At 40.4% G+C, this 27100-nt stretch overlaps 1 protein-coding gene across 3 annotated transcripts in view; it reads left to right on the forward strand.

Moving 5' to 3' along the window:
• Window positions 1-27100, forward strand: part of sstr3a (somatostatin receptor 3a) — a 58415-nt gene that overhangs the window by 22279 nt on the left and 9036 nt on the right. For 2 of the 3 annotated variants that reach the window (XM_087244666.1, XM_087244665.1), the window contains exon 2: window positions 23029-26361. In XM_087244666.1, the coding sequence (XP_087100792.1) occupies window positions 23072-24514 (1443 nt within the window). In that variant the 5' untranslated portion in view covers window positions 23029-23071 and the 3' untranslated portion in view covers window positions 24515-26361. Of the gene's footprint in view, window positions 1-23028; window positions 26362-27100 lie in introns of those variants that run through there. The other variant, XM_087244667.1, reaches the window with a different exon arrangement.

A 27100-nucleotide genomic window follows, 5' to 3' on the forward strand; every position in this document is an offset into this window, starting at 1 on the left:
TGTGTACAGCAGAATACCCCTATATGTGATTGAATCCAGCAAGCCTCACCAGAGAGTAGATTTACTGCTGATGTATGAAGCAAGAGCCAATGATCTGATTAGCTGATGGAGACACTGTGGACACGGAGAAGAATATTTAAAGCAGATTGTATTGAATAGAGATGCAAAGGTGACACCATGCAGCAGATGTTTATAAAACATTCATTGGCTGCCTTTAGTGATATTCATCAGACCTTTCTCTGTAGTTTTGTTTGTCGCTGTTGAGAGATCACCTGTCTGCAGTCGGGTCCATTTTCCATTACCATTCTTCTTGTGTAATGAATTCTTATTAACTTTGTTTCCATCAAATTGATTTAAATCTCAAGATGACGGCGGTGATGTCAGAGGGGTTTAAAATTAACCTCGGATCATTAATAAGTGCTTTCTTTGATTGGTGTTGCGTACGTCTGAAATTATTGGACTTTGTAGCCAAATGCCACCAGAAAAAACTAAAATACCCCACTGATTCAACATTCGGGAGAAGAAAACACCCTTCCACAATTAAATTTGCCAGTCATGATTAAAATGAAATGTGAAAGTAAGTCAGGGCATTGCAGTTTTTCTCAGTTGCTGTGGTGCATTTCTCTCAACACTATTTACATTTGCACAAGAGTTAATACATTTCTCAAAACAATTAGTCATTTGTGCACATCATAATAGCAGTTTCTCATTACTTCTAACAAATTGCAAATGCTTTGGACATGCATCAGCTGCTTTCATACAACTCTCTGCTGTTCTGTAACATTATCAGTTGCTTATGTCATGTCAGTCAAAATTAACTAAACTTGTGAATGCTGAGTAGTCATTCCATATAAAACTAATAGTCCTCATTTCATAACTTGAGTCATTACATACAAAAATGTTGAACTAGTTGTCAAAATCTGTCAAGCAAATTTTATATAATTTTAAAAAAAAAAAATTTTCCTTAAATGTCTTCTAAATTGAACAATTTCATGAATGATTTACAAACCTGTGTATGTTATACTGTTTACAGTTGTGAACAGCTCTACCCAAAGGAAGTTTATGTTTGCTGTAAATAAGGGTGTATGCAATCTTTTGCACAATGCTGTGAATAAGTGAAAATGTGAAACATACATATTTAGTGTCTTTTACTCAGATACCTCACTAAATGCAGTGATGTCTAACTTTACTGTACTTTGCAAATGGCTGTGCAAATAGTATATAGTGCTGTCTTGAGCATTTTCAGGAAGAGTCACCACAATCTTTTTTGCATTGGAACAAATGTACGTAAGCTGTCATGATGAAAACATGACAAAGCCTATCTTCAGAAACAATGGTGTCAGGACTTTTCATCTTGATGACACTGACACTTTCATTGACATGAGTACTTTCTTTTGAGAAATGAGCTCTCCATTTTGAGCAAATGACACTATTTTGCAGGTTATCAACTAGGTTTTGCAGTTTGTACTATTTGTTTTGAGAAATGCATTAACTGTTGTGCAAATATAATAAAGTATACATTAAAGTGTTGTGAGAAACTAAAGCCATTGAGATTACTGTAAATTAGGGCCATACGGACGGTCAGACAGACAGACAGACAGACAGACAGACAGACAGACAGAGAGACTGACAGATAGATCAATAGACAGACAGAAAAACAGACAGATAGACAGACAGACAGATAGACAGACAGATAGATAGATAGATAGACAGACAGACAGACAGACAGACAGACAGACAGACAGACAGACAGACAGACAGACAGACAGACAGACAGACAGACAGACAGATAGATAGATAGATAGATAGATAGATAGATAGATAGATAGATAGATAGATAGATAGATAGATAGATAGATAGATAGATAGATAGATAAACAGATAGATAGATAGATAGATAGATAGATAGACAGACAGACAGACAGACAGACAGACAGACAGACAGACAGACAGACAGACAGACAGACAGACAGACAGACAGACAGACAGACAGACAGACAGACAGATAGATAGATAGATAGATAGATAGATAGATAGATAGATAGATAGATAGATAGATAGATAGATAGATAGATAGCATTTTAATGTGTCATTAAACTTAACTCAATTAAATGTTAAGAATAAACTAATTAAATATCCCGAATAAAGCCACTGTGTTTCTAGCATATGTGCAAAAATGATGTCTAATTCAAAATTAGAGTCACAAAAATAGTGTGGGGGAAAAGCAGTGGCGCAGTAGGTAGTGCTGTCGCCTCACAGCAAGAAGGTCGCTGGTTCGAGCCTCGGTTCAGTTGGCGTTTCTGTGTGGAGTTTGCATGTTCTCCCTGCGTTCGCGTGGGTTTTCTCAGAGTGCTCCGGTTTGCAGCACCGCATTAGACAGCACCTCTTTCTTTCAGCACCTCACAACTTTCTTCTCAGAATTTAATGAGTTTTTTCTTAACATTTTATTTCTGTATATTTCTTTTTTAATTTTTAATGTTTAATGTTATTTGTGATCATCAGTTTAACACCAAGACCAATATTCATCATTAAGTTGATCATAAATGTGCATCCCTATTGTGTAATGTATTCCAGGTTGTAATATTATTATTTATTTCCCGTTGTTGGGTTGCAGCTGGAAGGGCATAAACTGCGTAAAACATATGCTGGATAAGTTGGTGGTTCATTCCGCTGTGCCGACCCCTGATTAATAAGGGACTAAGCTGAAAAGAAAATGAATGAATGAATATTATTATTTATTGAAGTAAATGCTTAAATGTAAGCATTTGACATAAAAGACAGCACAAATACATTTAATTAAAGGCAATTATAAAAACTGCCCAAATAGAAAAGTTAAAATTTGACCCTTGTATTTAACAATATTTTTAAAAGGTTGTTTAAATAAAAGAAAGTGCCCTTTGCCTGTAATTCAGTGTTGATCAGTGCAATATTGCTATATTTATGCATAACGCAGTGACATAAAAAAATAATGTCTTTTTAAACTGATTTCAATGCTCATTCATATTCTACAACAGGAGGTGTTGTGTTAGTCTCGCACTCTTTGTATAATGCATGCGCATCTGTTCGGGAATTGAAAATGTTCTGTATTAATGAGGCAATGTCCAGCAGGTCTCTTGTAGGGGGGAAAAGAAAATAGAAATATTTGTAAATATTTTAATTATGTCACATTGTTGCATGACTCGGAAACATAAATGTTAGCTTAACTGAAAATAGATCAATTAAATCAAACAATAACAAACAGAAACTCCATGCAAACAAGCATAAAATGCCATCTTGGTAAAATAATACACTAAATGTTCATTTAACAGCATAAAATTTAAAATGAAACCCTGTGAATATGTGACATGACAAAGCATTTGATATATATATATATATATATATATATATATATATATATATATATATATATATATATATATATATATATATATATATATATATATAATTATAACTGTTTTTTTTATGACCTGGGAATTTCACATTTTTTCAAAAGATTGCATGTTTTTTACTTCTAAAAACTGTACCTTTAACAGTATTTTACTGTGGTATTGGTTAATTTTTCTCTGTTGAAAGGCATCTTTTGAGGAAGAAACACATTGGCCCCATCCCAGATGCAATCATTATAGTGTTTCTTTGCGAGACTCTTCGGTGACCTAATGCCAGAGACTGTGGGATGCAAGTCAGTCCACAAAAGTGCAGGGTCAGCAAAAGGGCACATCCAGGCAACAATGCAGCCACACAGGGTCTCGTGTGCTCACTTATGAATCATAATGTAACAAACGGGACATCCTACGGTGTTCACTTCACAGACATGCAGAATTATTTCCAAGATAAACTGCTAGCTCTCCTATATATTTCTATGTGATTATCATAATCTAGATTTGATCTTTTGCTTGATCACAGTTATTTCCTCTACAGACGTACAAAGATATGTTGTTCACAAAACGATAAAGGACATATGCTTCCTCATGTATTTATTTTAAAGAGCCCCTATTATGGGTTTTTGAAAATGACCTTCCATGCAGTGTGAAACACAGCTCTAAGTGAAATATCCGGCTAAGGCTTAAATCTAAAAGTGCACCATGTTTAAAATTATTGATTCATCTATAAAAGAGTCGACCCATGGTGGTTTGAAAGGAATCTTCGCTGTAACAAGTCTTTAGCCAAGTCAGCGTGGTGTCGATATGGAACTCAAGCCCTGCCCACTTGTTGCAAGTGAAGACCCGGGAAAACTGTGGGAAGAAAAAAAGAAAGACAAACACTGTAGCAGATCCCAGTTGAATCATGTCGCGAAGACCCTGTGCTCTCAATTGTGAGGGCAAGTTAGTTATTTTCCTTACCCAAAGATGAGGCTGTGAAGAGTCAGTGGTTGAAGTTTATTTTTGGCGAAAATACCTCAGCATTATTGCCCCATACTTGTGCTGTTCCCGTCAATTTTCTGATGAGTGCTTTAGCAATCTACAAGCTTACAACTTGGGATTCATCGGCCATTTGTTAAAGGAAGGATCAGAAAAGATGTGATGTATTTTTCATTGGATCAATACTTTCCTCCATTTCACAAGTGTAAGTAACTTAAGTTAAAATGGTTGCCTCCTTGTTTTCTATAGCTTGCAAATAATGTATTTAATTGTATTTTGTAACTTGTAACCACTTGTATTGTATCTGGTTAACTCTTTATATTCTCATATCGTGTCTAAAACCACGTTGAAACTTTGCATGCCGCCTTGTTTACGGATTTAAATGCGTTTGTGAGCTCATGATCCACTGCCATTTGTCGTTGCTAAGGCCACCAGCTTTTCCTACACACGTGCAGTGGTCAAGTTTCGAAATAGTTCAGCTTTTGCCACTGTGTGGATTAATACTGAATGTGTGTCATGGTTCAGAATAAAGCGATATGGTGGTGTTTAACCGCATTGGTTTAATGCACTCCTGCATTGAGCTCACACATACACTCTGCACTCTGAGTACTTCACAATGCTGATGAGCCATGGTGGCCATTTCTCTGGCTCACGCTGAATGCAGTCGACCAATCACAACAGACTGGGTCATCTGACCGGTCAGCGTAGATTAGCATCACGCTAAGAAGGAGTTTGGGAACAAATGAATCACTGAACGCATCATATGGGAGTCGCTGGGATAATTAGGTAAAATAAATGCATATAATAAGACAATAAAAATGTTTTTTGAATTTGCAGGCATATCAGCCTGTTGTTGGAAACCCCTAAAACCAAAATATGACCTTTTTAATGCAAAATAACATGCGCCTGTACTGTAGATATATTTTGTTTTTGATGTTGATTAGGTCACAGTTGTTATGATTGTAAAGCATTAGTTCTGTTTTGAGCTGATGAATTCCTGGTAATTCATTTGAGATCTATTCAGACCCACATAAATGAGTCATACCTGCTGTTCTGTCTATGTGAATTAATCTCCCATTTTTTTTTATTTTGGCAAAGCAATCAAATCCTCACAAATGGAGCGCAATGAACTGTGCAAGTTATAATTCTCGATACAGAGGTTAGATAAGTCTGCTGCGCTCTGGATGTGCTAAGTTGCTGTAATTGTGCGTCTAAGTTACTTAGAGCAAATTTAATGGTAGACATGGATATGTCTGAGTGGAAAATTGTGACCGAAAAGTTTTGCCTGGTATTTCATAACGGCACTACTTTAAAAAAGACACTTCTAGAAACTTTTTTTTCTTTTAGCCATCTTAAAAGATACATTACAGTGATTGAACATGATTGATGGAAGACACAAAGTCGTAGTGTACATGGTGACATGGTAGCAGACATCATTACTTACAAAAAAGAAGAACAAACAGATGGAAATGTAGCATGTTGACCTCACTGATGGAGATTCTTTCATTGAAAATGCTGGTAAAATGACATCAAATAGAGGTTAAAAAACACTTAAACTACTCTGCACAGAATCAGGTAGCAATAAAAATGAATAGACTGTGATTAGAGTTTTTCACTGATGAGGAACATTCAGCTTTCAAAACGTTCATTTAAATTCAGACTTATAAAGATTAGGCTGTCTGCACAATTATGGAATAAATTTTCCCCCTAGTAATTGAAAATATTAATGACAATAAATAGAAATTACTTAAACAGATTTATTTAGGTGGTTGTGTTAATTTCACGTGCTAATGGGATTTTGATAATCCTAGCTCACTACAAACTCAAGAACATTAAATGTTGATGTTGTTTATTTCAACGATTTATTTTAATTCAAAACAATTACGGTTTCTTGTTATACTTAGGGTTTTAATGAGTTAAAATGATAACTCGTTGGCTTTAAATAAATTCCTTATTTCCACTTTAAATGAACAGGTTTTTATGAAGAAGCCGAATAAACAAGATTTCCTCGCATGTAAATGTTGAGAGTGTAATGGTAGGCATTGGAGGAACTTGTTAAAGTTCTATTATGTTGGTATGTACACTGTAAAACCCAACTGTCAACTTTATCAAGTTAAATGAGTGTAGTTAACTCAAAATTGACAAAGTTAATTCTACTCATGTGAAAATGAACTCAGTGTTGAAGGCAATGAGTTAATAAAATTCTTTCAACTTAAATGGAGTAAATTCATAGTACCCATATAGATAAGTTTTTAACTCGAATGGTTTGTAGCAATTGGTTTCTTCAAATGGTTTGAGTTGCCTTAACTTATTGGGTTTTACAGTACTCAGTTGGTTTGAGTTCTCTTCATTTATTGGATTTTAATGTGCTCAAATTGCTTTGTTTACTCAAATAGATTAAGTTCACAGTACTCATTAGGATTAGTTTTTGAACTTAAATGGTTTGTTGCAATCAGTTTCCTCAAATGGTTTGAGTTTCCTTAACTTTTCGGGCTTTACAATTTTAGAAAGTTTCTGCTGTTAGTGTACTGGAAAACACTTTCCTTCATTCAGTTAAAAAAATAATAAGGTAATGGTTCACATGTCAATTTTATTACTTGACTTAATGAACAAGAAATAATTTGCCTTAAATAATATTTTCTATGTCCATGAGAACTATTTTATATAACGTGGTACAAAGCATTGTTGTCTTGCTGAGAAAGTCAATTAATTGAAATTCTCCTTTTGTTCTAAACAAGAAGATATACAGTAGCTTTAATCAACAAAAATATCCCCTTAAAATGTTCAATCATCTAATTTAAAAAATAGAGTCTCAAAAATAAGTTCAAAACACAAATGTTTTTGATTAAGAGGTTAACTAAGAAATTAAAATGTGAACCATTACCCTAAATTTAATTAATTGGATAAATGAAAGTATTTTCCAGTGTACGCATACACTGGCCTGTGTGAATAACGTTCGAGGTTACTAAAGTAACCCTTCGTTCCCCGAGGAGGGGAACGGAAGCACTATAAGTGGATTTGATTTGTAAAATCCACGCATTGGGAGGTTCGGTTCAGAAGCTACTCGTCTGAAAGAGTATTGAACGGGCCAATTAAGAATGAATTGGCAGCGCAAGCCTGCGCAGGTGAGCGGCATAAGCAATCAACTGAGTATATAAGCTCACCTGGCGCCAGCAGACGCTATCCTTTTTAAGCTGAAGAGACTTTCAACAGCTAAGGGACAGTCATTATGGCGACGGAGTATAGTGCTTCCGTTCCCCTCCTCGGGGAACGAAGGGTTACTTTAGTAACCTCGAACGTTCCCCTTCGGGGGGAACTTCAGCACTATAAGTGGATTTGATTTGTAAAATCCACGCATTGGGAGCCCATTGAAAGCGCCATAATGACTGCACCTTACCAACACCCCCGATGAGGAGATAGTCAAGCAAGCGTGACGCACCCACATCATGGGGGGCGCGGTCCTCCAACGTGTCCCTGGCCCTAATTTATCCTACTTCAACAGAAGTTTTACGGATTTAGATATATTTTTTGGGAAGTCGTGAGCATCTAGATAATTCTAGGAAAATACGACAGTACGTTGGGAAGCGTGCAATCCCGATAGGGAGGACGCTGCGGAGGCCATCCGTTACCCAAGGGGGGATAGATGGCAGAATTTACATATGGACTAGCCCTAAAAAGGGGGAGTACGCATAGCAAAAGAGTGGTTAGCGGGGAGGGAAGACACGGGTCCGCCCAGAGGGGGGGACTTAACCGTGGCTGAATAAGCATATGGGATCGCCTAGTGGGGACCACGCATAGCAGGCACCTTTACCCAAAACGCGGGCTGACCAGCGGGCAGACCTACAACATAGTGGGCCAGCAAGTGACTCCTCCGCTGAGTCAGTGCTGGGGGCCACGGAGGAATCTGCAGGGCTCACCTGACGGGGAACTTTACTGACAGATAAAAAGGCGCACGTATCTCCGTGTTAGGGAAAATGGCGCAGCAAGCGTGTTTCAACACCCTACCGAATTGTTTCCTCAATCACCAAGGGTTACCTAATACCCTTGAGGAAACCGGCTCCACTCGCAGATTGTAAAACCTTGCAAATGTGTTGGGTGTCACCCAGCCCGCAGCTCTACAGAAGTCTGTTAGAGGGGCGCCGCGTGCGCGCGCTCGAGAGGATGCGAAACTCCGAGTGGAGTGCGCACGCGCTCTCGGGGGACGCGGCTTATCTCGGCTCTGATAGTGAAAGAAAGGCATCCACAATCTAGTGGGAACTTATTTCGGTACGGCACTTCCCTGCTGCCGACCGTTATAACAGACGAAGAGCTGCTCAGATGATCTAAACTCTGAGTGCGGTCCGGATAATACGCAAAACGCGAACTGGACAATAAAGAAGGGCTGGGTCTGCCTCCTCCGAGGGCAGCGCTTGCAGGCTCACTACCTCGTATTAAAACGGAGTGGTAGGAACCTTGGGCACATATCGCGGGCGGGGTCTCAGGACGTGAGAGAAGCCAGCCCAATTACAGGCACGAGTCACTGACCGAAAAATGCCTCCGGGTCCCCGACCCTCTAATCGATATCAACGCGACCAGCAGAGCTGTCTTCAGGGACAGAAAGATACTGAGTCGAGGATCGAAGGGATCTGACGCGGCTTGTGTAGCGAGGGCGAGATCCTAAGAGGGCATGAGAGGGGGCGGGATGGATTAATTCGCTTAACGCCCCTGAGGAACCGGATGATGAGGTTATGCGTTCCCACGGTGCTGCCAGCCACCGCGTTATGAGAGCGGAGATGGCAGCCACGTAACCTTGAGTGTGGAGGGCGACAGCCTGCTCTCCAGCTTCTCTCGGCGTAAAGAAAGCACAACGCTGATCTGGCAAATTACGGGGGTCTTCTCAGCGAGAGACACACCATTCAGTGAATAGACTCCACGTCAGGGCATAGGCGCGCTCGGGGAGGGGGCTCTAGCCCGAGTGACGGTATTAGCCACCGCAATCGGAGGTTACCCAAGTCTTCCTCGCGTCTAAAATCTCTTCAAAGATCGGCGAGGGTGCCAGGTGGTGCCCTGTCCCTGAGAGAGTAGGTGCTCTCTCGAAGGGACTGCCAGGGGAGGGCTATCGCGAGGGAGAGCTCTGACATCCAGGTCCGGTTGAGCCAGAGGGGCGCAACCAGCAACCTGTTCCTCGTCCTCTTCCTGACCTTGCACAGTAACTGCGCGAGCAGGCTCACTGGGGGAAACGCGTATTTGCGCGTGCCCCGAGGCCAGCTGTAAGCCAGTGCATCCGTGCCGAGAGCACTCGGTCAGGGAAAGAACAACTAGCAATGAGCGATCTCGGGGGAAGCAACAGATCGATCTGGGCTTCCCCGAATCGCGCCCATATCAGCTGAACAGACTCGGGGTGGAGTCTCCATTCTCCAGGACGCAAGGCTGCCGTGAGAGCGCATCGGCTGCACGGTTGAGCTTGCCTTAATATGAATGGTGTGCAGCGATTTCAGCCGCGGATGACTCCAGAGGAGCAGACGGCGGGCGAGCTGAGACATGCGGCGAGAGCGCATACCCCCTATACGGCTGATATACGCCACCGCCGCCGTACTGTCCGTCCTGACCAGCACGTGTTGCCGCTCCAGCACCGGAAAAAAACGGTGGAGAGCGAGGAACACTGCCAACAGCTCCAGGCGATATGCCAATGCAACTGGGTACCTTTCCACAGGTCCGCAGCCGCATGCCCGCAACGCACAGCCCCCCAGCCCGTGTTGGAAGTGTCTGCTGAAACGACAACAAGACTGGACGCCTGTTCTAGAGACACCCAGGCCTGTAGGAACGAGGGGTCGCTCCAAGGGCTGAGGGCGCGGCGACACAGCGCAGTAACAGAGACTCGGTGTGCGCGCGCGTGCCATGCGCGTCTGGGGACTCGATCGTGAAGCCAGTGCTGAAGTGGTCTCATATAGAATAATCCGAGCGGCATGAAGCGGCTGCGGATGCCATATGCCCCAGGAGCCTCTGAAATAGTTTCAGTGGGACCACTATTTTACTGTCGAGCTCTCTCAGACAGTACAGCATCAGCTGAGCGCGCTCTCCGGAGAGGCGCGCTGCCATGGTGACCGAGTCCAGCTCCAGCCCGAGAGAAGAGATCCTCTGCACGGGGGCGAGTTTGCTCTTTTCTCGGTTGACCTGAAACCCCCACAGGTGGAAGTGCCAGAGCACTTTGTCTCTGTGCATAATCAACTGCTCCGAGAGAGGGCAAAAATCAGCCAGTCGTAAAGAAATTGAGTATGCAGATGCCCGCGAGCCGAAGGGGCGCTGAGGCACCCTCCGCGGGCTTGGTGAGGACCCGCGGAGACAGAGAGAGCCCGAAGGGGAGGGCTTTGTATTGCCAAGCTCGACCTTCAAACGCAAACCGCAGAAACTGTCGGTGGCGAGGAAGAGTGGAGACATGGAAATACGCGTCCATCAGGTCTAATGCTGCAGACCAACCCAGAGGACGAACGCACCGGAGGATGCGCTTCTGCGTAAGCATTCTGAACGGCAGCTTGTGCAGGCAGCGGTTCAAAACGCGCAGATCTAGGATTGGCCGTGACCCACCGCTCTTTTTGGGCACGATGAAGCGTGGGCTGTAAAACCCACCCTCCATCTCGGCTGGAGGGAGCGGCTCGATTGCATCCTTCGCCAGGAGGACAGCAATCTCCTCTCGCAAGACAGGGGCGGACAGGGGGCTGACCCTGGTGAATACACACCCGTGACTTGGGGGGCCGTTTCGCGAACTGAATCGCATAGCCGAGTCTGATTGTGCGTATGAGCCACCGCGAAGAGCTGGCCCGCGCTAACCAGGCAGGCAGAGCTCTCGCTAATGGACTCATCGCTACAATCGCTGACGTACCAGCAGTGGGGCAGCGCGGAGTGGGTGTGCTGATCCGGGAAGCTCGCGGGTCCCACGGAAAAGCTGGAGGTGAGATATTTGCTCTCACTCCAAACCCGAGCTCCGGAGGGGAGGCTCGAGGGGTGGGAGAAAGGAGACCGTCCTCCCAGCGCTCGTGAGCCACTGGCGAAACGCACCGAATCTGCAAGCTAGAAAGCATAGCGTCCCAGACTGGCAGATTTCGGGCTGTCACATCTGGGGAAGTGAAAAGTGCCCTTTCATAATGTTTTCATGGCAGTAAAAAGTGCCGTTGGAAATGGGGCCCCGCCCTCCAGCGGGGAAAGAGCAAGTTCCCTCTTCTCCAGATGGCCTGTCCCAGGGGCGCTTCGCGGTCCGTTGCCGGACTTAGCGGCGTTCTGGGCAGGGGGGCTGCCTGCTTCCGAGGTGCCCGACGCGCTCGCTTCGGCTGAGGCGTGTGCGGGGGCGGAGCAGCTCTCGTAGGCGGGCGCCTTCGGCGAGGAGCAGGTATGAATGGCACGGCGGGCGGAGCGGGCTACGGACCGCCGATAAGACATCACCCACCAACTGCTCTCTCACCGCCTTGAATTCCTGGGTGAATTCACAGACAGTGTCGCCGAACCTGGCTGGGGATATGGGGAAGTCAAGAAAGCGGACTTTGTCGACTTTGCGCATATCAGCCAGGGGTGGCGCTCCTGGACCACTAATGTGGACATCGTCCTCCCCAACGCACACGCAGCGGACTCAGTAGTCCGAAGAGCTAAGTCGGCGGCGGTGCGAAGCTCGTAAGCCTGGGTTGGACCCACCCTCGTGCAGCTCGGCCAGCGCCTGCGCTTGGTAGCGCTGGTAGGTGGCTATCGCATGCAAGGCGGAAGCAGCCTGGCCCGCAGCTATGTAAGCTCTAGCTCCGAGGGAGGTAGATAACTTACAGGCTTTGGATGGGAGACGAGGCGGACCCCGCCAAGAAGAGGCGCCGCGCGGATTTACCGCCATCGCGCACTCAACCTGAGGAATCGCAACATACCCCCTGGCTGTTTCACCGTCAAGAGTGGTTAGGGTGGAGGAACACGCAGCACGAGCAGAAAAAAGTGCTTTACAAGACCGCGTGAGCCTACTGTGCACCTCCGGGAAGAAGGGAACGCCCCTCTAGTCGGTCCGGCCGCGGAGCTGGGGGATAAACCATCTCCAACCCACGGCCGAAGCAGCCCGGGAAAGCACGGCTAACATGTCCGTTTCAGGATCCGTAGTGACAGCGCTCACCAGCCCGAAGGGGGCGAGCGGGTCTGGATCATCATCGGACAATGAAAGCCCACCCTCCGATGCCGCGGTGGACATCTGGTCTCCGGTGTCATCGGGCGTAAGGGCTACCATCTGTTAGACGGATCGCTTCCCCCGCCCGAAGCTTGGATGGAGCGCTTAGAGGAGCGGGAGGTCCGCGGGCCCGTGGGCGACGGATTATCTCTCGCTGAAACCCTCAGATCTGCCCGAGTGCCCGCTGCAGAGCAGGGGACAACTGGGGTGGTTCACCCTTTTGCAAAGGCTAACCGCGATCTTGCGCAACAGTCATGGCATCGCAATGACGACATGAACTGCCCGCGAGCAGCGCATTAACATGCTGGACCCCCAGACATGTAACGCAATGCCCGCGCCCATCATCCGAGGACAGGAAACCACCGCATCCAGAAACGCACAGTCGGAGCGCCGTCCTGAAAAGGACGTGCTGCACGACTGTGTTGCTCTTTCTGTGAAGTTTGCAACTTTATACGCACCGCTCTGGAGGACCGGACCCAAAGAACGCCAGGCAAGGGAGAAACCCAGCTCGACCGTCTGCCACTGCGTGTACACACTCTGGACCGGGAGAATGCTCTCGTTCGCTCAGAATCGCTGGTCACAGCAGGAGGAACCCTCATCGACTCGATCAGAAAGTCTCTGAAGCGAAAAGGATAGCGTCTGCTGGCGCCAGGTGAGCTTATATACTCAGTTGATTGCTTATGCCGCTCACCTGCGCAGGCTTGCGCTGCCAATTCATTCTTAATTGGCCCGTTCAATACTCTTTCAGACGAGTAGCTTCTGAACCGAACCTCCCAATGCGTGGATTTTACAAATCAAATCCACTTATAGTGCTGAAGTTCCCCCCGAAGGGGAACCTTAACTTTTTACATTGGTCAAAGCAAAATTTTATTTGAGCTCTTAATCTAAAACATGTATATTTAACTATGTTTTGTACTTCAAATATATTATGTAAAAAACATATAAAACAAATAATATTAAACTGAAAGGAAAAATACATTTTAAATTGAATAAAGAACTGCTTGAAAGTTGTTGTTTTTTTCAGTGTGTTTGTGCATGTGCTTGGGTTGAGGATCTTTTAAAAACAGTTTAAGTTGCTTAAATTCAAAACACTGGGATGGGAATATCAATGATGTAGCCCTTATTGCTTTTGGGAGGCCATTAGATAACAATAGCCGTGTTTCCACTATAGTGCGTAAAGCAAGTGAGCCAGGGCAAGCCAAGGCCAGTCGCGTTTACACTGTCACTTCCGGAGCCAGATCGGGCCAAAGCAGGGCTTTCTCGGGGCCAGCTGGCCTTTTTCAGCCCGCAGAATACCTTGAGCCAAAGAGGGCCAGCTGGGGCTTAGGGGCGGAGTAAAAGGAGAGGTGGACTGTGCCTGAGTCTGGTAAAGATGGCATGCCTTCAATACACTAGTTTGTTTGCCTGAAGTAATGCTAAACTCAGCTTGCTAGTCTAGACTCATATCCAGATAACTTGGTTAAATTTTGTATAATTTTAATAAAGCTAAGGTAATCCCAAATTAAGTATCTGTATATAGATACCATGTGGAACCACTATTAAGAATCTATTTTTTTGAATCATCAGTATGGTGTTTATGTGAGTGTCTGAAACCACAGTACATGCACCATGTTTTGCAGTCACAAAAACAAAACCAAAAACACAAAGTTTGAGTCGGTGTTACATCATCAGGCTGATTTAGCCCCCCTGTCTTTCATCCAAGTGCCCTAAAAGTCTGCAATTAACTCTGCTGTCAGCACTGTTGAAACTGGTGATTAGATGATCTCCCAGCAAGCTTTTTTTGTTTAATAGATGTCTAATCTAAACATAGACATATTGGCTAAAATAATTGTTCAAAAAGATCAAATAGACTTTAATGAACAACACACATGATGTCTGTCTAATCTGTTGAGACGCTGTGATCTTTCATATATACATTTTTAAATGGTTTCTATTTTTGCAATTATCATTCTCAGAGTATGTGCTTTATTTCGTTAAAAATGTTATGGGTTTGAAAACCACTTTACATACTCTATATCAGGGGTATCCAAACTTGGTCCTGGAGGGTCCTGTATAGTTTAGCTCCAACTTGCTTCAACACACCTGCCTGTAAGTTTTTGTTTACCTTGATAAGCTGGTTCAGGTGTGTTTAATTGAGGTTGGAACTAAAATATGCAGGACATTGGCCCTCAAGGATTGAGTTTGGACACCCCTGCTCTATATACTGAAGCTAGTAGTTTTACCTCAGATCTATAAAAAAAAAAAAACTAGTTAACATAGAGTTTAGACATGAATGTTAGAACTGTGACACGTGTTTTTTTTATGTTAAGGAGGTATAACACTTTATTAGATGATAAATTTGTTCAGGGCGAAGCAGTGGCGCAGTAGGTAGTGCTGTTGCCTCACAGTAAGAAGGTTGCTGGGTCGTTGGTTCGAACCTCGGCTCACTTTGCGTTTCTGTGTGGAGTTTGCACATTCTTCCTGCATGCGTTCGCGTGGGTTTCCTCCTGGTGCTCCGGTTTCCCCCACAGTCTAAAGACAAGCGGTACAGGTGAATTGGGTAGACTAAATTGTCCGTAGTGTATGTGTACAGTATGTGTGATTGTTTCCCAGAGATGGGTCGCGGCTGGAAGGGCATTTGCTGCGTAAAAACTTGCTGGATAAGTTGGCGGTTCATTCCGCTGTGGCGACCTCGAATTACTAAAGGGAATAAGCTAACAAGAAAATGAATGAATGAATAAATCTGTCCATGTCATTGAAAGTGGAGTGCTTCACCTCTGAATTACTGTGGTGTGAATGTTTCTGTCCTGGTGAGGTGCATAACAAAATTGCTTGTCGCTGTAATCTTGTCACTTCATGAGTTGTTTGGACAGTTTTTTTTTTTTAATGATAGTTTTTCTAAGATGTCTATTAAATACATAATTGCTTGGGCCCTCTTTACCTTTGCTAAAAAGCTGCTGCTGCAGTAAACAGTTGTTTATTTAGCTCCAAATCAATACCTTATCAGCCATTCAAATGTATTTTTAAGGACATTTCTAGACCTGAATCTCTTTCATAAAAATGAAGCTTGATTTTCACAGTGTTGCATTTTCTTCTTGCTTTCGATCACTTTTTGCAAGGACATTTTTCAAAGGGCACTGTGCTCTTATTGGTCAGGGTAAACTTGTTTACATTCTCTCTCTGAGTTTTTGTGACTCTATATGTGACACAGATTTATATGGATGTAGCATCATTCCTCACCTAACTACATGTATAAATATAAACGTGACAATACTGTTAGAACAGGAATTCAGAGCAAATCCTTGCAACACAACATTTTGAGATGAAAATGCATTCTTTGCATTTCACCTGTGATTACTTATCAGACGCTGGTGCTTTTTATCTCACACATTTGTTTCCTTTCTTTTGACTTGAATTGAAATTCCCTAAATTAAAGTGTATAATTTGAAGCCACATTAGCAAAAGAATATTCAGATAAGTGCTGCTTGAAGAAAGTTATCTTTTATATAATTTTTTTTTACCCCTTTAAAGGCATTTCGATTGGCCCTCACATTTATAAGTCAAGTGAAGATGTCTTTAATTGGTTGCCGCTGCTAGGAAAATCATGCTGTAAATTAAACATTTTGGTAAAATGAGAGTGGATGTAATTGACAATTTTCGCAGTTAGTTAATTGTGACAGTTCGATAATTGTCCAGCGTTGGATCAAGCATCTCTCGAAACAAATTGAACACACGGATTAAATTAGATTTAATGTCTCTTTCACTAATTGTTGTTTTTGTTGGATGTTGTATACAAATGCTATTGTTCATATCTAGCAGTTGTCTCAGGAGCAAATACCATATAATCAGATGAACCACAGAATGGATGAATGGCTCCCATGAGGCCGTGGGTGAGAGAAGACAGATTAAAGTGAGCATCCATTCAAACAGCACTGACCTCGCTGTGCAGAGCACTCCTCTGTCTACAAAGCAGCGAGATGGAAGGAGTCGAGAAAAGGACAGGGAGATGAGCACAGTCTTGAATGATGAATAATGCATCACTCTCCCCGTCGTTCATAACCTTTCAAAATAAGTATCTTCCTCAGTTTAGAGAATAATTACCAGCTTCATGCATTTAGCTCAGGTTTATTGAATTTTAACAATATACACTGTAAAAACACATTATTTAAGCACTATAAAGTATATATATATATATATATATATATATATATATATATATATATATATATATATATATATATATATATATATACATACATACACACGTTTCAGACTTCAACAGTGTGTGTGTGTGTGTGTGTGTGTGTGTGTGTGTGTGTGTGTGTGTGTGTGTGTGTGTGTGTGTGTGTGCATAAATATATATGGATGGATGGATGGATGGATGGATAGATACAACATGTTGATGGTTAATGATACGTTGATGCTTTTTTTCTTGTTCAAATTAAGCATACAAGGCTGTGCTAAATATTTTGTCCAGTGCAGAAGATAATATTATGTAATTAATATGTTAATGTTTATTACATCTTATCCTTTAAATGAATTATTGAATTATATTTATTGAATTATATGTCCCATGAATTAAATATGTTTGCCCTTCAATGCTTAATATCAAATTTAAAGACTTTAATAGAAAGAATAAAAAACCTTTTGTATGAGGAACTACTTTCTTCCATAATTTTTTCACATCTGCAGCTGACATCAGAACAGCAGAAACCATTGCTACTTCACCAACATTACTTTAGAGCTACAGTAGTATTTGAATGATTCTTGTGCATAATGTCTAAAGTGAAGACAAAACAGGGCAATTTGCTTACATTTTAGGACTATAAGGCTGAACAGCATAAAATGCCATCAGTCTACAGATAGCTCCTTTTTTATTGCAATCTGGAGATCACAATAATAAATCTCAAAAAAGCCAAAGCAATGCAATCACTATGAGATTACTGTTGTGTTTGCGATAAGGAAAAATGCTAAACACATGCAGACATTTCTTCTTTTTTTCTGTTTACTGAACTAGTCAGCAGTAACAAAAACAGGAGACTTAATTAGAAACAAACAAACGGCCAACCAAAAAGTAACTCAGGGTTATACAAAGAGAAAACACTCACCAATTTTTATAATGTTTTGATCAGCTGTAGATTGAAAATATGTTGATCCTTCTCCGTTAAGGCCTTATTATGTGGTCTCTGTCGCTATCTTTTTAATGGACAACATCAATTGTCTTTGCTCTGCTCAGTATGATGGGCTGATGGATATATATACAGTTGAAGTCAGAATTATTAGCCTTCCTTTGATTTTTTTTTTCTTTTTTTAAATATTTCCCAAATTATGTTTAACTGAGAAAGGAAATGTTTACAGTATGTCTGATTACATTTTTTTCTTCTAGTAAAAAGTCTTATTTGTTTTATTTTGGCTAGAACAAAAGCAGCTTTTCATTTTTAAGAACCATTTTAAGGTCAAAATTATTAGCCCATTTAAGCTTTATATTTTCTGATAGTCTACAGAATAAACCATCATAATGCAATAACTTACCTAATTACTCTAACCTGCCTAGTTAACCTAATTAACCTATTTAAGCCTTTAAATGTCACTTTAAGCTGAATAGAAGTTAAATTACACTCATATCTTGTATTACATCCTTAGTTCTACCCAATGCAAAAACCTAAATACTATCCTACTATACATATGCAGCTAATCAGTAGTTTATTGAGCAAAAAGTTTTAGTGAATGGTTTGTTAAAGGATTGTTAATGGCATGAATTACACATAAAAATAAAGTGGCCAATGTGTTTTTATATTTATTTGTAATTGTTGACAAAAATTGACTAGGAAAGTGAGAATTGTTATTCTAGTACAGAGCTCATATAAACAGACAATAAACATTAGCCATTAATACTGAAATATACAAGCACTAGTTAATGATTTCTTTATACTATAAATGCTGCAAAATCAGCCCGTCGTGCGTGTCATTATGAAACAGTTTAAAGCAGTTTTTTTTCTCTCTGATTCATCTTTGTTACTTTAAAAGAACCAATTAACTTCTGAATTCTGCAAAAAGCACTGCTTGCACACTACGTCCTAATGAAATCAATCATTTGATCATGTGATACGTTTTTAAAGCAATTTAGATTTAAGGGGAAAAAAAGGGGTTTTGATGATTTGGATAGCAATTTAATCATGAAGGTTAAGCTCGTGGAGCTATGTGAATGTCAGAGACTTAAAAGATCACAGCCTTTCTTCTCTCACTTTTATCTCTTTTCACTTATTATTCTCTTTGTTTGACTTACACTTTTATTCCTTTCCACATAACTTTTTCCTACCATTTCAGCACTGAAACTGAATAGTACTTTCATCTGTTTTAGAAGACAATTCTTAAAAATCTAAATATATTTTCATATTAGCCTTTATTATAACATAACACCATTATCTGACTCTTTTTTTTTCTTTTTTTTTTGCCTCTCAAATGTGTCCAAATATTGTCTTTTGCGTTCATTTGCAAAAAGCTTAAAAGAATGAGGCATAGTAATAGTCATTGGAGATGGAAAGTCATTGGGAAAAGATTTATAATTAAACAAAACAGGCAGTTGTTCTTTAATAAAAAGCTGGCTAATGTACACAGAGTTCTTTCTGGTATCCAGTGTTCTTAATTTATGGTTAAATCTCATCCTAGATTACATTAAACCTCTTGATACAGGTAGAGGCTGGTGACAGCAGTTCATCTCTGCATGTTTTCCCCTGTCTCTCTGTTCGAGTGCCACATCAGTCTAGAGTCAATTTATCTCCCCTATTCTCTCCTTCTGGCTGTAATTGAGAAGGAGAGAGAATGAAAATGGAGACGGGCAGGTGTGAATACATTGCATCTCAAACTTTTCTATTTCAACAAAGAGATATAGAACACATGGTGAACTACCTGATCCTACTTTCTCATATCTGTTACAACAAAGTACTATTTTGGTCTCAAAAACGATACGGTATATAACATATGAGTAATCTTTTATTTTAACTCTTTTATTTATTGTTTTTATTTATGTATTTTATTTATGTATTTATTTATATATATATATATATATATATATATATATATATATATATATATATATATATATATATATATATATATAGATATAGATATTGCTACTTATTAGCTTATATTATTTATTCAATTGGTAATTACTTCTAATACCTAATTACTTCTTAATCTAATAGATTAAATAGCCATATTATGCTTCGTCTAATAATTCTGACTTTAACTCTATATTCCATTCACACACCATTATCTTTGTCCGTGTGACAGATTTGTTACTTCTGAGTGAGTTATTCCTGTACGATAAACAAGTGCCAAGTGAATAGCCTCAAAATAAACATGCATGCACGTGTACCCTGAATGGGTTTCCAATCATCTGCTCAGTCAGTTCTGAGTCCCAGTATGCACGGATGCTAATAAAATGTCAATTATTAGCCTTGGTGCACAAGCCACATGTGGGAGTGCACGGTGTTTGAACTGTCTGACTAGCAAATGTAGACCAAGACAGGCCAAATCAAACATCTCTGTGTGGACTGTGCAAAGCTGCTTTCATTGCCATTGCTATTGTTGCATTTGTTTCCTGTGTGACACTATCATCATTGTTCTTTCGCTCTATTTTAATTAGGTTTTTGAATTTAATTTTCCCAGCATAAAAGGTCTTGTTTGTGTTGTCATTGTCCTTATGTTGTTTTTCCATATTTCAAGTGCTGTCTAATGTTTCGCAGTTCTGCTATTCTAATCATTCTAAAGGTACTGCTGAGGCAGTTTTTCTCTGCTGAGCATCGCACATACAAAGGATAATTGCCATGCCTGATTGCCTGATGGACAAAAATAACTCCACCCAGAACTCTCTGAGCCATAACTGTTTTACTATAACACATCAGTGTTTTTCCTCTGCAATCCATTTCCCAGTGTTTAATCCAATAGTTCTCTTTTAGATGTTTCTGCATATTACATATTTTATGTTTATAATATCACTATACAGTGCTTAGCATAATACGCACACCCCATTTTGAATTTTTGTTTTTTTTCATTTCGAAGTGAATATTGGCAATATTTTTGGTGCATTTAAACAAAACAGATTTATTAAACAGATAAATTTATTAAAATGAAATTTTAGTCACCATAATATATTTAGATATTAAAAGATAATACAAATAAATTCAAGCAAAATATTGCAAAAACAATTGCAACCTACAAAATTTCAACTTCTTGACTTTTCCTCTTTTTTAAAATTTGTATTTTATATTTTTCAATAACATAAACATTTGTGTGTACTAGTTTTTGCACCATTATCATAAGTTATTTTGTTAGATTAGCTCCAGATTTGGCTTTAGTACTGACCAATCTAATGTATATGCACAAATATAATATTTTAGAGCTTTCTATTAAAAATATGAATTTAAAAAATAGATTTGTAAGGTGTGTACTTATGTACTTAATATATACAGTTGAAGTCAGAATTATTAGCCCCCTTTTGATTTTTTTTTTCTTTTTTAAATATTTCAAAATTTCAAAACCATCATTACAATAACTTGCCTAATTATCCTAACCTGCCTAGTTCACCTTATTAACCTAGTTAAGCCTTTAAATGTCACTTTAAGCTGTATAGAAGTGTCTTGATATATATATATATATATATATATATATATATATATATATATATATATATATATATATATATATATATATATTGAGCACTGTATTTAAGATATCCACGTAGGGATGACAAGCAGACTTAAGTGAATGAGAGATAACAGAATTGTCTAGGTCCTTTTGAATTAATTTATTATGTAATACTAATAGAATGTTACAATTTTACTAATAGGATTTCAGTCTTCTCACTAACTTTTGCATAGTAATTTCAGATAAACAAGTGAAAAAAAGAGGAATTTGGCATGGAAGGCTTTGAAGTCAAATGGGGGTGTCATTCACAAAGAAGTGGAACATTATAAAAAATGAAGAAAAATGTAAACTAAATTGGAAAAAAGTCACTATTGGCATGTCAAAATTTATTTGAGAAGTCAGAGATCTAAACAAAGATCTGAACAAGCTAATTCAACCCTGTAATAAGGATATTGGGTGCTTATTATTACATCATGATATTTAATATTCAGAATTTAAAAAATTATTAAATGTGTAATTAAAGGTCCCGTGAAGTGCTTTTAAATGCACATTTTTTTATTCGATTAGAGTTTTATTTGATATTTCAAGCAATCTAGACAAAGATCTTAAATAAATTCAACCCTGTAATTAGGATATTGTGTGCCGGTTTGTTTGGGAATCCTTCTCAGTTACATAATGAAATTTAATATTCAGAATTTAAAATGTAATAAATATCTAATTCAATGCCCTGTGAAGTGCTTTAAAAGGGGCTTTTTTATTCTATGTTTCACGCAATCTGAACTGAAAATTGAAGACTGGGCGGGACATAGATCACAGCTCTGCCAGTGAGAGTTCTTGAGATCAAGCTCAAATTAAAAGCAAATAAGAAGAATCCTGAAAGGGGCGGGACATTCTTTCTTTATTCTTTTTTAATCATATATTTCATTTTGATAAGATACTTTTTTCTCTTTTTTCACTGCAGCACACAGGTTTCTGTAGACCAATTTTCCCCCCTCCAAGAATTATTAAAGGCCAGATCACACGTACACTGTAAAAAACAATCCTGTTTGCCTTAAACTTTTAAGCTGAATCAAATTAACTTTATGTATTCCAATTAACATATTTTATGTTGAACTGACTTAAAACAGCTTGGCTAACTTATAAAATTAAGTTAGAACATGACTAACATAGTTTAACAAGTTACAATTAACTCAATACATTTATAACTTGATTGATTATATTATTTTTTTACAGTACATGCAGATATTTGATACTTGCAAATTAATCTAAACTCTGTATGGTCCTGCTTATTTTAGGCCTTGCTTAATCAATCAGTATAACTTTTTTTTTTTTTTTTTACATTTCATGTTTCCAATAATTTAAAGTAAATGGATAAGATGACAGTTTACCGCTGTGGTAACCCCTGATTCATAAAGGGACTTAGCCTAAATGAAAATGAATGAATGAATGTTTCCAATAAATGAAATGACTTGATGAACATATTTTTTAAAGGTTTTGTTTTTATTTATTTCGTATCATTTTTTTATATGTTTACATAACAGCCACCAATGTATCTAAGAATAAGGGTTTCTGAATGCATATAGCCCATTTAAATCTCAATTATAGGGTTTCACTATTAAATGAAATGACAAAAGATGTCATTGTCATGTTTGGCATAAAATAAATGTGGGTCTTTGTGTGGTTCTTTGACTCAGAAAGTTCTCAGTAAGGTTAAGAACCCCTGGTTTAGTCTATTATATGTATTCATGCGGTAAGCTAAATTCAGATGTGAAACAAACTCCCTAACAATGGTGCTTTTGTCTGTAAATTAAGCATTTATTGAATGTGAGAGTCCATTGAGACAGAAGTCATAGTTTGTGGTTGTTCTCTGTGCAGGACAATGGCCCCTAGCTGAAGGCAGTGACGGCATAAGAGTGAGATGGAGCTGACCTCAGTAGACGCCTCCGCAGCACTGGACATATGGAGCAATGGCTCCATTCCTGGTTTTCTTCTCAACGAGAGCATTCTCAATGACACCTGCTTCCTCAATGTTTCGAACTGCACCAATGGGACAGATGCGGGCAACCGAACAGAAACAAGCATGGCAGGAATCCTCATCCCTCTCATTTATATCATCGTCTGCATCGTTGGCCTGGGAGGAAACTCTTTAGTCATTCACATTGTCCTGCACTACTCTAAGACTGAGTCGGTGACCAATATCTACATTCTGAATCTAGCTATAGCTGATGAGCTCTTCATGCTGGGCCTTCCGTTCCTCGCCGTACAGAATGCCATGCATTCCTGGCCCTTCGGCTCATTTACGTGCCGGCTCGTCATGACTGTTGATGGCATTAATCAGTTCACCAGCATTTTCTGCCTCACCGTGATGAGCATCGATCGATACCTGGCTGTGGTTCACCCTATTCGTTCCTCTAAATGGAGGCGACCTCAAGTAGCCAAGGCTGTGAATGGAACGATCTGGGCAGTATCTTTTCTAGTGGTCTTACCTGTGGTGATTTTCGCAAGTGTTCAACGGGAAGGTGGAATCTGCAACATAATATGGCCGAAGCCAGCCAATGTTTGGGCAGCAGCATTCATCATCTACACCTCCACAGTTGGCTTTTTCTTTCCCTTGCTGGTCATCTGCATGTGCTATCTGCTCATTGTAATTAAGATCCGCAGCTCGGGAAAGAAGGTTCACGCAACATCCACCAAACGCCGTAAGTCGGAGCGGAAGGTCACTCGAATGGTAGTGATTGTCGTGGCTGTGTTCGTGTTCTGCTGGATGCCGTTTTACGCCCTCAATATAATAAACCTTGTGGAGTCGCTGCGTGATGAACCACAAGGCCTGCATCTTTTCGTTGTGGTGTTGTCTTATGCTAACAGCTGCGCTAACCCTATCGTTTACGGCTTCCTTTCGGACAACTTCAAGAGAGGTTTCCGGAAGGCCTTGTGTCGCTCTTCTCGAAGGGTCGAAAACCACGAGCCCACCGAGCAGCAGCAGCATCAAGAAGAGCGAAGACGAGTGCTGATGCCAAGGGAAAGCCTTAGAAGAGCAGTTAGAGATGAAGAAGACGAGGAGGAAGAAGAATACAGGGAAGAAGTGACAGAAATGACGGAAATCTGCAGGATTACTCAGAATGGAAATGGAAGCGGACAGCCTGAAAGTACCCGAGCGCTTTTCTTAGAGAGACCCTCGGGCACAGGGGTTTCAGAGGTCTGTTCCCCTGACAGGAGAGGTGCGTGCGGGGATGTGGTTGGTAAAGGACCAGGCTTTGGACCTGCTGCAACCCTGTTGAATGGGGCTAAAAATGGCAATGTGAAAACTCTGCCAGAGGAACCGGTGGAAAAGAACAGCTCCCTGGAGATCAGCTACTTGTAAACCTTGTGAGTTGTGACAGCTGGATAAACAGTGTTATTGTACATGCCTTTATAGTTATTTTCTTTTCTGGGGTCTATTTGGTTGCATTTACACTGCAGATCTTGATGATCAATTCTGATTTTTTTTTCTGAGTGTGCCCAATTGTTTTTTGATGGACTGCTTACATCTTCTTTTAAAATAGCTTGTTGCTGATTTCCACATTCACACTATTAACAACAAAGATGCATTGACTCTAAAATAAAAACAACCCAGGGTCATTCTGAAACTTTTCTGATATACATTTCTGGAGAGTGCCAAATACATCCCAGGAGCTATGGTTTTTTTTTTGCAGTTTTTGTTTTCACGAATCCACCAGAGGCTGCTAAGTACGCTTTTTGAGATCTCAAATTTCTCTTATGAGTGCCTTTCGTGCTCTTTTTGCTCTTCTCATGTAAATCCATCAGAGGCCGCTGTTGACTGAATAACTGACCAACCGACTGATACTCCCACTCACCCCCTTTGCTTAACCCAACCGATAGTGTTTTAAAAAGCACCAATTGAACCACCCAACCACGTTTAGAAAAGCAATCGAGAAAAAAAAAGCCCCATGATTTTTACCACAATTTCAGATTTTACCATATTTTTACCCTGTTATTTACTTTTTTATCTAATTTTTTGGCTTTTGTTTTTGTCACTCCTGCTTTTTGGAATCGTTCTTGGCCAGACTCAAACTGCATTGTTGCAGTCAACTCCTCTTTGCGTCTAAGGTCCGCCCACATGCACTGCGAGCGATGGGACTCGAAAAGCTGTCCACATGCAGGTCAGGAACGGTGTCATACAGCCCCATAGAGCTCGTTTTACAGACTAAATGCAGCTGTAGGTACCTCTGGCTACATAGTTTGCGATCTCCTGAAATGTATATAGGGCTACGTTTTTAGAATGTGTCTATGTTGCATAAAAAAGCGCAGGTGCAGATTCTATGCTTCTCTTTTTTTTTAATCCGTTTGCAGAGTTTACTAAGAGCTTTTTCACTCACACAGCACCTTTGAGCACTGTATTTCTCTCTTTGTATACTTTTTAGGAAAAGTTAATTTGTTATATATTAAATAAAAGTTCACTATAGCCATCTATTTAAATTTTCGACTAGTAAGCATTTGAATGTCAAGTCCATGTGGTATAATTTATGCACAATTTGACCAAAATAGTTGTTACATCATGTATGCAATACTTTTATATCGTTTACATGACAAATGCTTCTTTCTCACTTTTGCGCTGCTTAAATGTATTTATGTGTGCTACATAATAAAATTGTCTTTATATGTGACATTTAGGGTGTTTTCTCACCTGCCTTATTTAGTTTGATTGAATCACACTAGAGTTTATTTTCCCTCTTGGTGCGGCTCATTTGGGCAGGTGGGAATGTAGCAATTGCACTGAAGTGTGCACCAAATGTGGACAAAAAGCGTACCGAGACCTCCTTGATGAGGTGGTCTCGGTACGCTTCCAAATGAACCCTTTAGCGGTTTGTTTGTGGTGAGAGCATGATCCGAGCTAAAACAGATCCTGTCACAAAAGTACTGCGCCTTTTTGGACTAATCTAGCTGCCGTAGCCCGATGCGCTGTCCCATCTTACAGGGTATTGAGGAAAAATATCTGTTGACAGCGTTTTATCAACAATTTTAAACAGAAAGAGAAAGCTGGAAAAACCGTACCTGATGGATCACTAGTAATATTTCCAGAAGATGACCATGTTGCAATTTAGCTAAATTAATTCATGCTTCCTCCTGAAGTGACTTACAATGCGCCTTCGCTATTTGCAATGCATTAAAACATTGTTTTCCAGCCGCAGCCGCGCATCATTCTCGAAATGTATAGTTTGTCTAAAGCAGGTGTGGGCAAAATCTGTCCTGGAGGGCCGGTGTCCTGATTAGCATGTTTAGGTGAGTTTGATTAGTGTTGCAGCAAAACTATGCAGGACACCGGCCCTCCAGGAATGAGTTTGCCCACCCCTGGTCTAAAATGATGTATACAAACTATATAGTATACTATGAGCAGGGATACAATCAGCCAGCGCAGTTGTCCCTCCATAGTAAAAAGTGACATTTTGTGTCCACCGGCTTGTTTATTTGCAGAAGTTCCATTGGCATTTTTCCGCATGTTAATTCTGACCAATCAAAGAGCAGTTTAGGAAATATGTTCAATAACATCTGGCCAATGAGTGGTCTGGATTTTGTCACATGACTGCATTTTAGTTCTTTTCAACTGGTTCGAACCAAAAGCAATCAGTGTGGTGTGAAAAGAAGCTACAATGTATCATTTGTTGCCCTTGGTCCAGACCAAATGAACCAAACCACAGATGTGAAAGCAGCCTTAAGGTTTAGGACTCCTGCCATCAGCAGAGTTAATGTAATTTTCTGCCATTTTTTAAAGATGAGGTTTTTATTGACTGTTGAAAATCCAGTCTACCTGCTTACACTTTACATTCATATTGATTTTATTTCCTCACAAGGCCTGAAAACAATCTGAGTGTATTGGACACCATGGGAATTTTTCCTGCTTACATGTGTTTGGGCCATATCCGATCTGTGTAACATAGGAGGAAAAAAT

This window comes from Danio rerio, chromosome 3 (genome assembly GCF_052040795.2).
Source record: "Danio rerio strain M-AB ecotype USA chromosome 3, GRCz13ab, whole genome shotgun sequence".
NCBI lineage: Eukaryota > Metazoa > Chordata > Actinopteri > Cypriniformes > Danionidae > Danio > Danio rerio.